Below are 15949 nucleotides of genomic sequence, written 5' to 3'. Positions count from 1 at the left end.
GAAGCAAGATAATGTATGTATCTTGTTACGTGAAGTTTGAATCTTGATTAAATAAAGTTTAAATTGCTAAATGAGATTTAAGTTTTATCAAAGTTACTATCGATTAAGTTCAAGTTTCTTTCTTTTTCTACATATATTGAGCTCTCAAAAATCTACAGTGAGTAAAAAAAAAAGAACGAAAATATGAATAAAAAGAAAAAGAAAATATGATTGCAAGGTAGCATAAAGAAAAGTCTATTCTAATTCAAAAAGTTTTAAATTTAGAGTGAGATGTAGGATAAATATTCAGAATTAATATCTAGGCAGATCCTATAATGAGAGGTAGAATCAATTGTTTGAGATTTTTCAATATATTTATTTGTATGGACAAGTTGGAGCATAGTGCACAATATATTTATTATATATAGTTTGAGGAAGGGTTCAGAGTACATTCTGGAGTTTGAACACAATATCTTACAATTTAACGACAAGATGCCTGCATGTTTTCTTTTTCTTCTGTACCTGCTTCTTTACGTTATGTTTATTCGTATATTCATATACTCGAGATGTATAATATATAAAGCGCAACGACTCACTATTTATATCATTCTAAAAAAAGGAGACGAGAATAAGGGTCCTTGTTTATTATGTTATGTCTCAGTTCTTTTCGCATCATCTAATATACCACTCGCTCTCTTATCTATGCTCCTGTTCTTTTCTTACACACCATACATACATATCTGCTATTCATCTATTCACTCTTTCGTTCATTCATTTTCTCTCTTTCTCTCTTTCGCTCTCTCTCACGATATTCACTATCGATTATGCAATGTCCTGGCAAATATACGTAGTACTCGCTATAGTGTCGTATCCTCAGATACATACGTTATCTCCAATTGCTAATTACACATGGGCGAGTTGCGTGCTTAGGGAAATTCTCGTTCTCGCAGGGCGAGCAGAGGCGGGCGAGGGGCAGAGGTAGTATAAGAGGCGGAGCCGATCTACTTGAATCACAAACAACCGCAACCCGTCTTCCGATAACATGTGATTCAGATGTAGGTACAATAAGAAGGCTCTTTGATTACGATTGAAATTTCGGAGATGACTTTTTTTTTCTCTCCTTCTATATATATATATATTCCTAATTAGTGATTAAAGATCTATATTAAAATTCTTTTATTTTTTTCATTATGAAAAGCAAATACATTTTACAGCCTGTACAATTGAATAAAATGACGCGGCGCACTTTCTTGCTCTTCTTTCTTCAATCTTTATTTTTTATTTCTCTCTCTCTCTCTCTCTCTCTTTCACACGCACACACACTCTCTTTCTCTTCTTTTTCTTTGCACCTCCGCTCACGGAGGTAGGCGCGGTCCAGGGTAGGATCCAGGTACTCAGGCTATCTCTCTGCGTGTTTCTTTTCATTTTGTTTTCTTAATTTTTTTTATGTTCACGAAGATGCCATAGAATTGGGCCCCTCGTCTCAACGTGTGCTCTCTCCGTCGGTTTCTCTTTTTATTATTTGCTTTTTCTTTTTTACAAAAATCACAGCACAGCACCAACATTTATTTCTTTTAAAGCCCACCCCTTTGTCCGCTGGGCGTCCTACTAAACTGAGGCGAATCGCTTTTTACTCTTCTTTCTTTCTCTCTCTCTCTCTCTCTCTCTCTCTCTCTCTCTCTCTCTCTCTCTCTCTCTCTCTCTCTCACACGCACACACACACACACACACAACATACATACGTACACCTCTTCGTGATGTGCGCGCGTCTCTATCGCAATTTCATCTACGTTCGACAAGATAGATTGCGTTCCTTGCCAGTCCGCAGTTTTTCGTAAATATTTTTCGTTACACGCTATAAAACATATTATCGATAATCGTTTCCACATCTTTTGATTTGGCATTCGCGAATGCTGCCTAATAAAATTTCTCGCCGTCATATCTCTTTCTTTCTATTTTGTCACACTGACGATAGTAATAAAATAATATAATTAATACTCAATAATCGCGTGATATATAATATATAAAAGGGATGACAATAATCGTTACTAAACAAACATTACGTGTGGTTTATACATACATATATATATTTATATATATAGTAGTTGCATATGCGTACGTAATTGTCTCACCTCCTCTTGCTTACCTACCTACCCTCTAAATCTCGCCCCTGCTCCCTCTTCCGCCTTTCATCTCTTTTATCCCCTAACTTTCACACATCGCTGGCTACCATTATTGTAATAAACAAATAGCATTCTAGTATCGAATTTACAGTCACTTAACGCCACTTAATTATTTAGAATTATCGCGTTACGTGCCGTCTCTCCTTTTTCTTGTCCTTTCGACTCGCGTCGTTTATTAACAGTGCACGTCATATGTAAGGACGAGCTCTTTCTCTCTCTCTCTTTCTCTCTTTCTCTCTCTCTCTCTCTCTCTCTCTCTCTCTCTCTCTCTCTCTCTCTCTCTCTCTCTCTTTCTGGTCATGTCACTGAAATCAGTGAGTCAATCAATACGCAATCGTGAACTCTCTGTTCCCCTAAAAGATAAGTTATCAGCATTATACAATTTCTCTACAAAAATCGAAGTTTGCGCTCACGTAAGTTCTTATTACAATCTTGTTTTATTTCTTTACAATAAAATACATCGACACGGATTTACCGTACATCGCGGAAACGTACACACATTCGCACGCACGCCCACATTATATACTTGTACAAGGCAGTCGCCGCACGCACTCTTTCATCTCTCGCCTATATTCTACATGATCGCTATATTTTTTTTTTTTCTCTTTTACACACGCGCGCGCTCACACATCTACATGCGCTCGCTCGCTCGCTCCTAAGTTTCTATACTCGATAAAAATTCTACTTTGTCTCGACACACACGCTCGAGTCTGAGAGTCGAAGGCGGAGCCGCGCGGCACGCATTAAATCCATGCTCCGCAATTTTTATCATGCCGGAGCAGTCCCGTGGATACAACAAGCGATAAAAGCGCCAACCGTCCTCGCGTGCTTCAGTCTAACGAAATGCCTGTTCCTCGTGACCACCTCGTGGCGCGTGTCTCACGCCTAGTTCCGGTGTAAACCAGATCGTTTTCAGCCCATCTTCGGATCTGATTTATGAATCTCTATTTTTTTAGTCAAGATTTTTGTATCAACAATCCTGATCTGAGCAAGGATTCAATGTAGGATCAAATGTCAGACTGAAAAGAGAAATCAAAGTAATCAGAATCATCGATCAATTGTAAAAGAATTAGCGGAACTTTTGAATGCCAATCCGGTCTACATCGAAACTAGGCGCGGACTTTCGCTCGATTCAGCTCGAAGACGCTTATTTCGCAAGATAAGTTATTCGCTTAGAATTTTCGATCGTCGGCCCAGGATCGAGTTCGCAATCGCTTATTCTTACACTAGCCAAAGGCGCCTGTACACTACTGTCCTTTAAATTATACACTATGTACACGAAGAAAGATACCTAACAAGCTGGTTTTATCTGCACGCGAGGATCGTAGATCCACGGGTCAGACATGTGGGCATCGCGATGCACGGTACCGAAGTGAGAAAAGAATACTCGTCCTTTCGTTGCGCGAGCATCGATCCGATAGTTCGATACACCTTCGTCTGCCTTCGCTCGCTAACGATCGTCTCGTCGAATCTACCACGATCAGTTCAAGAGATAGATCGCCTATGACATTGTCCGAAAATGGACATCGTATTTGTGCGTCGGGTCGAATTCAGTCTCTTGTCATTTGTTTATTCAAATTCGATATACATACTATTTTTCCACGTTGAGATCTAATTTTGGAAACTCGCGCTTCTCTTCGATAACTCGATTTAAATATCTTAATGTCATCCGTAGTCAAGATTCACAGTCTTAAAAGCTTAATTAGCGTGTCTAGAATCCGCTTCACAGTTCAAGAGGAATAACACACCGTTACGGAACATCCCCATATATCGTCATCCTAAAGTCTCAATTAGCGCCATTGAGTGAGCGAATTATAATGTGCACATAGTAGACACTGCCACTTCCCTCTCCCCCTCAGTGGCTACATCATCGTCGTTGTCATCTTAATATCTGGCCCAGCTAGTCTTCAGTCCTATCTAGTCTTCAGTTTGTAGTACTTTGTCCGTTGAGAGAAGGACAAGTTCCTTCCTCATTATCGTGGTTGTCGTAACGTCTCAATTAGCTCTTGCAGAATCTCAACTTCGATCGGTGTCACAGAGCGCGCGGACGACACTTTAGCCTCTATTAGCACGGCTACATCTCCATCCTAATCCGGCTGTCGTCTCTTTACTAACTGCACCTTGGTTCTAATAATGATAACGTAGCACGTGAAGCACAGCTCAAAAGGCATCCTGCTCAGTTGTCGCGGCTACATCGCTTGCTTGCTTGCTCGCTCGCTCGCTCGCTCGCTCGTTTACTCGCTTGTCCTCCTACGTGCCTCCTGCTCTCACGGTTGTCTGCCGCCGCCGGCGGCGGTGCCGTGCGGATGCCCTGCACCGGGCGCGCCGTTCGCCGCCGCCGGATGTGAGTGGTGGGCCTGTGCAGCGGAGCTGCCCCCGGCGGGGGCCGCGGGTCACTTGGGCGGGAATGGCGAGATCACCGAGGCGGCTACCGCGGCGGCCTGCTGACTCGCCAGCACTGCCGCTGCAACACACACAGAGAGACAGCAGGCCATTAATGTTTCGTCACGATCACTCTCAAGTGCCTACTTCGTTTTTCCAGCTGTTAGTATTACGATTCGGTAACGGTGGCGACCCGCGGCACCCGAGATTGAAATTTAACGCGTTTCGATTATTGGGAATCGAAGGAGAGACCAAGACTCGCCGCCAATTGAGTTATCAATAACAGCAGCTTCCTTTATGCCATCTGTGTGCTATGCAGTTGCTCCATATTATACAATATATAATCGTAATGTTACTTACAAATCGAGAAGAGAGATTAATCATTTGAAAATAATGAGAATGCAACTTTTCGTGTTACTTTCCATACATTCGCATGATTAGAAGCTAGAATAACATTTGCAGGAATAACATTTGATGATGAGCGACATATGGGCGCAAATGTAAGCGAGGAAACGAGGAAACGTCAGCGATTCAATTGATCATCATTGCATTTCTTATCTGATAAGTTACCAAGGCGCAGCAGAAAGTAGATCTGTGACTATTGTTTTCTTTTCTTTTTGTGTAAATATTAAAATCGCACATTGGCAAGTAGGCTCTTCGAGACAGGATCTTCGAGACGATCGTTAACGCACGAGTGCAATCCTCCAGGAAACGCATCGTTTTTCGAGCTCAACCGCGCTCGAAGTGAAACCCGTATATTTGAAAATACCTAAAACACCGAGCTACTTCCATCACTATGACGAGAAATGGCGACGGATATGTGTGTGACAAGTAAGTAGAGAAAGCATAAAGTGACGTGTACCTAAGTGACCGTTTCTCTTTCTACCTCCCACTCGTTTCTATTCTCCCCTCGCAATGGTCTCGCATCTATAATACATTTTCTCGCGTGCTTGCGGACTTCCCTTGTTTACGCGAAAGTCCTGGCAGTGTTAGCTCCGTAAGCGTATACTTGGTCGATTAAATTCGCTGATCGGCGATCGCTTTCCGCGTACGAGAATGTCCTTAATACGAGACAACGTAATAACAAAAAAGATACACACATACAATTTGAGGAAATATACAATTGTACAAAATATAATAAATATTAACAGCGGAGAATTAAAATTAAAGATGAATATTATGAAAAAGAGATCACACGATTGAATACAGATATAAGATCTTTCATTCCCGTTTCTCTCGAAGAACAAGATATGTAGTTTGATTTTTTTTTTTTTTAAATACCAAGACAATATCAAATGCCAAAGATATTTTAAAATCTGTCTGATAAAAGATATTTTAAAAGCTACATCTGTCTTCGAATATTGGATGATAAAGTAAAAAAGAAACAATGTTTCTACAAATGACAAGCGACATTCTCGTAACGGCAAACGTAACGCTAACTCGCGACTAAACACAAAAATCACGAACTATAATCTTAACGGCTGTTTTGCTGCAAATAAAGTTTTCGTGGAAGACTACCGATGTCTAACGAAAAATACATGCGAAAAATACACGAACGCGAATACAAAGTATCGCGTTTACAAAGATAAAATGCTACAGATTAAAAAAAATCTATGTGCCAAATCTTAAGAATGCGGAAAACTTGAAAATAGACTTTCATAAAGTTTAATTTTTGGATGTTACGCATTTTGAATAAAATCTGAATATCAAGCGTTTCAGTAAAACTATTCAATATCCTGCTGTAGACAAAATATTAAATTCTGTTTCAAGAATCTTTTTGAGTGTTTCAAGAAACACTCAAAAGGAGCATTTGACATTTTATTATTAAAGCTCTTTTAGATTGCACTCTTTCAAACTATTCTTCAATCTCCCATCCTTTTCAGCACATAGACTTTTCAATTTGTATTGAGAACTGCACTTTCCTCGCGTAATGCCACAATTAATATTAACAATCAATATTAACGCTGACATCGATATCAAACTCGGTGAGATCGTTATCGTCGTCTTTATTACTATTACACGCGAGTGCCCAATCCCACCCAGAGTTAGATGATCCTGCCCGTAAAATCCTGTTACCGTTTCTACCGTCTCGGAAAGAAGCACGATAAATAATTATCACAGTCTGAACTATACGTCTAATTCCTACTTGCGCCCTACTTGCGACACATAGCTTACATAGCTCATCTACACACACGGCCGCACTTATTACTCCAATATCTCCAAAATATTCAGTCCGTTGCTACGGGAGTCATAAATATATGTATATGTATATATATATATTTATAGATATACAAGGTGTCTCCAGTACTGCGCACTTTCTGTCAATTATATATATATATATATATATATATGTATATTATGAATCATACTGAATCACGCTAAATATTATTTCAAGTACTTTCTTGAAGAATAAGTTAAAGATTTTAAAAATAAATTTTTCTTCTTTGACTAAATTAAAATATATAAATTCTCTATTTTGAAGTATTTTGCTAAAATAGAAAAATGACTTCTCGCCGAAAAGAGAATTAGTTCTAAGAACTGAAGAAAATTATTTTTACTAGATAAAGGAGATTGCGACGATAAAAATGCGAGGCCCGCGACACCAGGTATATCACGTTCATAAAATGCAACGTTACAATGTGAGCGGATCGCGTCGCTCATCTCTCCCGCAGAATGTACAGTCAACGATAAATTATTTACAAACATCGTTTAGATCCCGACTCCTTAACGCCGAGCTCACATTAGAACAAGTTCGATTTTTCCATTTTATCTTTTTTTTTCTTTTGTACAAAAGAAGAAATGCGTCTCTTATTGGTCTGGTAATAAAATAGTACCTTGGTGGAGATTCGGCGCGCGGATCGACTCTCAAACGGAGAGGGCCACGCGAACTCCTTGTTGCACACATCAGGACTCACACGTGTCTTTATCTCTTTTTTTTTTTCCTTTTCATCTCTTATGCACCAATATGGTGTACAGTTGAGACACTCAGGCTCTAAATATTTAGCCGAGTTTTACCCGTTTTTGTCGGACGATAGCGTCCGGGTTTATCCCGTAACTAAAAATTTCCGTTTTGTTCGCCATTTATTATTCGTCGTCGAAGTCATTCTATAACATCCTATTCGACCTCGTCAGTGCGCGAACGTACATGTTAAAAACGCGGTCGCATCGTGTCATATATTTAAAAGTGCTTCCTAGAGGCCAACTATTAATTTTGTTCAAAGGATCTCAAGGAATCCGAAGTCGGATTTGATAAAAACCTACAAATACCGAGTTGAACTCACGATGATTTATCGATGATTTAAATCGATCGCAAACGCTCAGCACAGCAAAGTCTAAACGCCTAAAAAGTCCCGACGTCGCTGACATTCAGTCACTTGCACCAATCCGCAAAACGCACTGTCCCAGAGATAGATTGCAAACGCGCTCAGCAATACATTTTTGTTTTATCACGTTCTCAACTCGCATCATCGTAATCGTCAATCCTCGGAATTCACACAAGAAGAACGACGCGCTGCAATGACGGAAAGTTTATCCTAACAGATGCACGCGTGTGTTCGCTCTCACGTTATTCCACTCACGGTTCTCTCTCGCTCTTGCTCGCGCGCTCTCTCTCTCGTTCTCTGGCTCTCGCTTCGCTGGATCCCGCGGGTCGCCTTACTGTCAGGGTCTGACGAGAGGCTTACCTCCGTAAGGGGCGGGGTACTGTCCCGTCAAAATGGGATAACCCAAACCCACATGAGTGTGATGGTGTGTATGCACATGTCGCTGTGGCGGCGGCGACCTGTTGTCCTTGCCGAGGTTGCCGCTGCTGGCATCCACCGCGCCCTGCTGCTGCTGTTGACTACCCGGCTGACCCTGTTGCTTGCCGGAAGGCTGCTGACCCTGGCCCGGCGGCGGGCCCGGGCCCGCAACCGACGTGGGCGGGCCACTAGGAGGTCGGGCAGGTGTAGGACCTGCCGAAGAAGGGCTGGCGGACGCCGCTGATGTCTTGGGCGTCGGTGACTTGAGCGCGCGCTCCTGAAGCTCGTGTATCTTGTGCGCCGAGTAATACTGATTGGCGTGGTGCTGCAACAGGTCCAGCGCTTTGCCGCCAGGCGGACGACTAAGATCCTCCGGAGCGTGATACCTGGGCAGCTGGTGAATGTAAGGATTACTCGAGTACGGACCGGGCACCAACATGGGACTGAGGCCGCGGTACACCGGATGACCCGGGTCGAACGGCAGCGCGCCGTAGTGCTGCGGCTGCATATAACTGGGATGGATATAAGCGTACTGCGAGGTAGGCGGCGGCGGCGGTCCTTGAGTCTCCATCGTTGGCTTCACGCCCTCCTGTTTGCTCTTGGTATCGTCGCTCTTGCCGAGATCCTGCGGTTTTTCCTGCTTCGGCTGATGTTTCGGACTCGGCGGCGGTGCCTTCGCCTGTTGGCTCTGCTTATTCGATTCCTCTTTCCGTCTCTGCTCTCCAGGATACAGGTAGTATCTCCTGTCGTCCTGAACAGGACCGGGAGGGGGAGGCGGTGCAGCTCTTTGACTCTGCGAGCCGTGATAGACGTGATATGGGCTCATCTGACTCTTCATCTCGATACTTTCTTTAAGTATCTGATGATTCTCATGCTGCTTATCCTTCAGGCTCGGCTGCGGCTGCGGCTCCTGCTTGATCTTGGTTTTCTGCTCGTGCGGCTCTTGATCTTGCGACTGCTGACTCTGTTGCTGCTGCTGCTGCTGCTGCTGCTGCTGCTGTTGCTGTTGCTGCTGTTGCTGCGAGACTGGTTGTGGCGGCTGGTAAGGATAACCGGGCGGCATATAACCGCCGTAACCGCCATAATAATGTGGCTGCTGTTGCGGCTGCGGTACCGGTTGACTCAACTCCTTCTTCTCCTTCTCCGACACGACGCTCTGCAAGCTCGCCATCGAAGGCATCTGTGGTATGTTGAGCGGTTTCATCTCCTGCTTGGGCGTGAGATCGCTTGGCTTCTGATCCACCACCGGCTTGGTGTCCGGGACGCTGGGCACCAGATAAGGCGGTTGACCATAGTACGGGTACATACTGAAGTGGGCAGGCAAATGCGCCGGCGCCGTCGCCTTGTTGTCCTTCTCCTGGCTCTGTTTCGATTTGTCGGCTGGCTCAGCCTCAAGTACTGGTGCTGCGTCGTCCGATATGTCCGAATAGGCCGGACTCTGAACATCGTCGCGCGCCGAGTCGACGATAGGCGCCTCGAGCGGCGACGGATGCGGGCTGCCACCGGGAGACTTGCGCGACTTCTTCTTGTAACCCTGCGGCTTGGGCGCGCGCGCATCCGTGCTCGTCTTGCTCTTGTCCTGCTCCGGCATGAGCGCCGCCGTAGGCTTCACCTTGAATTGCGGCATCTTCGCCGCGGCGGCGTGCAACGATACGGCACTCGGGTACTGCTGCAGATGCGACTGCACGCCCTGAACTGGGTGACCCGGCGGCGGCGGCGCTGTCTGCAGATTGCAACCCGCAGCTGCTTGCTGCGACACCTGACTCGCTAGATTCTGCAGACCCGGATGCTGACTGGCTATACTTTGCAAACTGGCCTGTTGCTGCTGTTGCTGCTGCAATCCGGATGGTTGCACCACGTGAGCCTGCGCAGGCTGGCCCAGTTGAGCCGACAGGGGATGCTGCACTGATTGCAGCTGATGCGCCGGAGGTAATTGCTGCTGAACCGACGACTGTAGCTGTTGTTGCTGCTGTTGACCGCCGATGCCGGGCTGCAGCTGCTGCTGCGACGGCTGCCCAACTTGCTGTAACGACTGTTGCGCCTGCTGCAGTAGAGAATTCTGCGGCTGATGCGATTGCTGCATTTGTGACGGTTGCGGTGGCTGCGGGATGTTGAGAGGTTGGGGAATGTTCGTGCTCGGATGCGGCGAAGGCACGGGTCGGGGCGACTGACTCGGATGAGGACTGGGGCTCTGGGGCGGATTCGATGAACTTAACGACGACTGACTCTGTTGCTGCTGTTGCTGTTGCTGCTGCTGCTGCTGCTGTTGCTGCTGCTGCTGCTGCTGCTGCTGCTGCTGCTGTTGCTGCTGCTGCTGCTGCTGCTGCTGCTGCTGCTGTTGCACCGATTGCTGTTGCCTCGACGACGGCGCTGTGGAAGTGGGCGCCGGCAGGTCGTCTTGGCCGAACCTTAACACGCCCGGCTTAACGATACTTTTATCCGCAAGTACGGGCGTGGCAGGTTCTATGCTGGGCGACGGTACTCTCGGAGGTGGCGGCGGCGTTTCCGGCGGCAGTCCCGCCGCCGGTGGACTCGCTGCCCTCACTGGCGTACCCTCGGGCTTGTCAGCCGGCGATTTAACCGGCGTAGCCGGACTCGGCGCCTCGATATTGCTCTCGTCGTTCTCCGACATGCTAGTGATACCCTCCTTGGTATCGTCATCGTCGGCAGAGCCGTGCGCGTGGCTCTGGTGGTACTTGAGTCCATTGATGTGTTTGTACTTTTTACTGCAGTTCGGCTCGGGACACTCGAGTAATACCGGACTAGCTGGCGGCGAGCCGCTCGGCGGCGTGGGCGGCGGCGCCCGCCGCTTGTTCTTGTCCTGCTCCTCCTCCGGTCCGCGTGACTTCCGCTTCGCTGCTGGATCCGGCCGCGGTGGCACGAATGCCGCTGGGCTGGGGCTGGCCGCTGGCGAACCTTGCGCGCCTCGTCGACCTTTGCCGCCGTTGCGCAGCTTACTGTGCACGGAACTCCTCGTCTCCGTGAAGTTGCTAAGGTCATTACCGGGCGTGGAATTCGCCGCGGCGCGACCGCGTTTGCCGCGTCCCTTCGGCGTGCGGGCATCCAGGTCGCTAGTCGGCGAGTCGCAGAACCGGGGTGGTGCCCAGTCGTGACGCGTGCAGTCCAGCAACGTCCCGACATACGTCTTACCCCGCCACGTAACATTTACCACTAACACACCTGCAAAGAAATAGAGAGAATAATATCTCAAACAATAACATGCGGTAAAAGTAATCTTTCGATTCTTTTAGATAATTTAAGCTATTTAGTGGAAAATATTTGCCGAGATTGCTTGATAAGTTGAAAACCTGCATGCATGTAAATCTGTATAAATCATGTAAGTCAATAAAAATTTCATGTGAATCTCAAGTAAGATAATATAAATATATAAAATATCTCTATCTATCAACTGTTAATTCTTTGCACAGTTTTGTATTAAACAGACTCGATAGCACTTTGCAGTCATCTCAGCATAATTTCTTCAATACTTGAAACAATGCCATAATTGCAACTAGTAAACTACATTTTTAGATCTTTATAATTCCTCAAACCATATAGATTAATTGTATTAAGACTCAGTTAATTTCCACTTTTTGCATAACACATCGTTATTTTATAATCATTAATATATGGAATAAAATGTACAGAATGTATTGCAATGCATTTCTTGTTTGATAATTAATATAAACAAACTTGTATGCGCATATTGTGCGATCTAGTTAGATTTGAAGGAAGAGATTCGATGGAGGAGCAAGAGAAAGTTGACGGAACGACACGTGGAACGAAGGACAAAACTGGTCCTAAAATATAGCGGTCTTAATTCCCCGAGGCACGATCGAGCAATTTTATCGCGTAATAAGTTTCATGACAACCTGTGATGAAGTGACTCGTGCTTGTGTATCTCCCTCTCTTTTTCTCCTCTCAGCTCCTTCGTTTTGCGCGATCAGCGCGGCTAATTAAAAATATCTCTCTTCGTGCACGAAAACGTGGTGCTTTACAAGTGATTTCAATGATGCCGCAGGTGTTTTCAGTCACGGAACTCCCGTGTGTTCCACAAAATACGCGACCAAATTACTTTCACGTTCGTGTAATACAGAGAATTGACTCCAGGTAAATCGAATTGCCACAACAGAATGTCGCACGAGACTCAAGTGTCAAAAAACGTGCATGGAGTAGCGTATTTTGTAAATAAACAAAAAAGTTCTAACGCTTGACTAACACGTAAAAGTTTCAATTATCAAGTTCAGAAAAAAAAAAATTAAAAAAAAAAAAAAAAAAAACTCCTTTTTCGCAAAATGACAATTAAATTCAAGATAAAAATTGCTATCATCTAGAAATAAAATTATGTCCAACGGTGTAGTTTGAGAAAATTTGTGTTACTATCATTCGAATTAATTCTAAACCTCAGTAGACGTAGCTTAAAAATAAACATTTGTTTTTAAAAAAAGGTATAGAAAAAAATCACCTAGACGAGCTCGTCGTTTAAATCTGCTGGTATTTTTCGCGCGGACGATGCGAATCAGGAGATTGAAATAAAGAAGCAGACGGCAGTGCGGCGGTCGGAAGAAAATAGAAGGGAACAAAGGAAACAATAAAAACAGCGGAAGCTCCATGATGACCAAGTTCCTAAAAGCCACACGACACTGTATTTCTCCCGTCAGTCACATCTCGCCGTCTCTCTTTTATTCTGAAAAACAAAGCGAGATGTCGCGTCGCTTCTTTCTCAATCCTACAACCCTTCGTCCTTTCACTCTTTTCCTCTCTTTCTCGCCACGCGGTCAGAAACCTCGGGGCATTTTTGGTTGATTGAGCCGTCCCCTCGTGCGTCGACGTCATTCTCATTTAACCGCGAAAGGTAAACGTATGAGTGAACATCGGCGCCGACACCAGCTCCGAAGGATGATGATAAATCCATGCGCCCCACCTTCGTCGTGCGCCTTTTCATCTCATTTGTTCCCGAAAGTCTCGTTTCCTCCCGCCCATTCTTTGCTTTTTTTCCTTTTTCACATGAATTTTGACGGTGATCGAGTGCCGAGTAAAATGACTAATTAGCCATGAATAACTCCAAGAGACATTGAACCTTAAATCGATAAATGTTTTGCTTTGAATGGTGACGCTTGCAGAAATTTCATCGAAAAGATTTTAACGAAAAAAAGTGATTCTTATTTATAAAAATGTTCAAGTGAAGAGTGACTAAAATTTTTAATAGAATATGCGAGATATTACGGTAAGAAAAATAATTGTTTAAGCGCCTAAAAATGTTGGAAAAGTATAATTGTTTAATTATAAAAATTGAAAGAATCCTAAATGTAGATGTAGAATTTTATTTTTTCCGTAATTTCTTGAATTAACTTCACTTCTACAAGTTATCTTGGTGTTTTGCACTCGATCTCGTAGACGAGGTTAATAGATTTCCCGTGGAACGATAAACGAATAATCGCACAGTCCGTCTCGGAGAGATTGCGGTCGCGGCAGCTGGTCGTGAAGAACGCAGAGTCACAACCAGCATTATTTGTTCGCTTGCGGCGAACAGACGGCGACGCTCTCTGCGCGCCGCCTCTCCTCGGGTTTCCTCTTCCTGAAAGCCGACGAACGATAAAACGCCCTTTTTTCGAAGCGGAAGATTTGTGGTCACAATCGAAGGAAACAAGAAACTGCCGGATGAGAAAGAAAAGCTCGCAGCTTTGCCCTAAAACGACCGGTTGATATTTCGACGGGCAATACCGTCGAATCACTATCGCGATATCTTAGAGTTGTAGTTTTCTCGGCTTTACATTGTCAGCCGTCACGTGAAATCACGTCGTCCTCCGAGCAACGACAATCGTGGACGAAAACACTGCTCTAAACAGGAAGGTCGCTTTCGAAACAAGTGGATTTCTTTCCGTGTTGAATGCTTGTCATGCGGTTCTTTTTCGCGACTCAGTCAAAAACACCTTATTTATCAACATGTGTAAGAAAACATGAAGTTTCGAATGTGTGCATTACGCGTTGACATTCAATGTCTGGCATGATTTTAATGGATTAGCATTTTGATGAAGAAAATTCGTCGATGAATCACTTCATCAGTGCAAGGATGAAAAAGATTACAATGGTTTTGATGTACCATGATATTTATAAATTTTTCGCATTAATCACTAAATTGCTAAAATTGATCACTAATCGACGAAAAAAAAATTTTAATTTAATATGGAATATTTTTAGATAATAAAATATATTTGATTTTAATGCTTTAAATATTTTGAAAAAGACATAAGAATACAGCTGATCAATCATTTTCTTGTGATACGATCGATGGTAAGTCAATGATATCTCGCTCGATAGAATCCGCACAGAGTGAAGCAGAGCGCAGCAATACAGTTGCCAGGTGAAATGTGAAATTACAGAGCAGTATTTGTCTCCGTCGAGTAGCAGTTGTCTGTAGCGTCCAGAGACAACATAAACATTGGTTTGGAAATAAAAGAGATCTTTAACTTTTAAAATAGAGACGATCTTTTTTGTTCAAAAAACGAGCTGTATTTAAGAAGATAGCGATGCGTGTTCAACGTTTAGCTTATTATAAAAATTTCATTTAATTTACGATAAAAACTGTTGTTATTAATTATCTACTTTGACGTAGAAAAAGATTAAAAGCCTTGAATCAGTAAATAATAAATATATTTATTACACGCAAGAAAGTTAAGACATTTTTTAAGATAAAAATCTCTAGTGACAACCTTTCATTCAGTTCTCATTAAGGAAAAGATACTCCAAATCCCGTCAAAGAACCTGTAGCCGGTAAGAAACGACATCCAGTAGACGCGGTAGGAAGAGCGGATTGTAAGAGGAGGAGGAGGTATGAGGAAGGAGCAGGAGCAGAATTCTGTCTAGATGAAGCGAGAGATGTTGCGAAGATCGATAACACAAGCTGTATAACTCTAGCTCACCTCCACACGGAAGAGAGACTTCTCTCGCCTCTCACGTCTCTCCTTCCCCGCCCGCCCCATCGCGTCTCCGACAAGCATCCTTTCATCAACGTCTCTGTGATCCGACTAAACTACCCTGACATCAACAAAACCAAGTCTGATGGGAGATAGGCGCCTTTACGATACATATTTCGCTCATAGGTAGATAGATGTAATTGTATTGGTGATCGTTTGTATAGCATTCACAATATCGTGTAATGCTGCTCTCTGTGCTGGATGCCGCGAAACGTTCTCGATATCATACGGTTAGATCGTTGAATATATATATATATATATATATATATATATATATATATATATATATATATTTTTCAACAAAGCCGAATAAATTTTGCTTTTATTGGATAAAAATATAAAAAAAAACTACAAGATTGTAAGTTTTGTAATTGATAGCAAAAAAGTTGCAACTTTTTTTTATTAGTATATTTATTAAATATTTACGTTAATTTTGATTTTTTTATTCTCCCCAAAATTTATCAATATTGTTAACCACATCGCCACGTTTAAAGAAAAAAAAGAATTGAAATAATCTTTCTTCCGATTTGAGAAGAGACCACAATCCGATGTCGTGCGTGTTACCGCGATACGATGTTTAGTACTTCTGTCGGTCGATCGGTCATTAGTTACACCGGCACGCACGCATAATTACACATTCGCGCGAATGACATTTATTGCCTGAGATTAACCTGTTAGCTCCGCGGAA

The 15949-nt window shown here is 43.6% G+C and overlaps 1 protein-coding gene across 5 annotated transcripts in view; it reads right to left on the bottom strand.

Moving 5' to 3' along the window:
* Positions 1-331: 331 nt before the first annotated feature.
* Positions 332-15949, bottom strand: part of LOC105679791 (zinc finger protein 608-like) — a 138025-nt gene continuing 122407 nt past the window's right edge. For all 5 annotated transcript variants that reach the window (XM_012380044.2, XM_067361117.1, XM_067361116.1 and 2 more), the window contains 2 exons: positions 8228-11464; positions 332-4626 (listed from right to left, as the gene is read on the bottom strand). In XM_012380044.2, the coding sequence (XP_012235467.1) occupies positions 4556-4626; positions 8228-11464 (3308 nt within the window). In that variant the 3' untranslated portion in view covers positions 332-4555. The remainder of the gene's footprint in view (positions 4627-8227; positions 11465-15949) is intronic.

This window comes from Linepithema humile, chromosome 1 (assembly GCF_040581485.1).
Source record: "Linepithema humile isolate Giens D197 chromosome 1, Lhum_UNIL_v1.0, whole genome shotgun sequence".
NCBI lineage: Eukaryota > Metazoa > Arthropoda > Insecta > Hymenoptera > Formicidae > Linepithema > Linepithema humile.
Note: the sequence above shows the minus strand (reverse complement) of the source record. Positions and strands in the feature narration are given on the sequence as shown.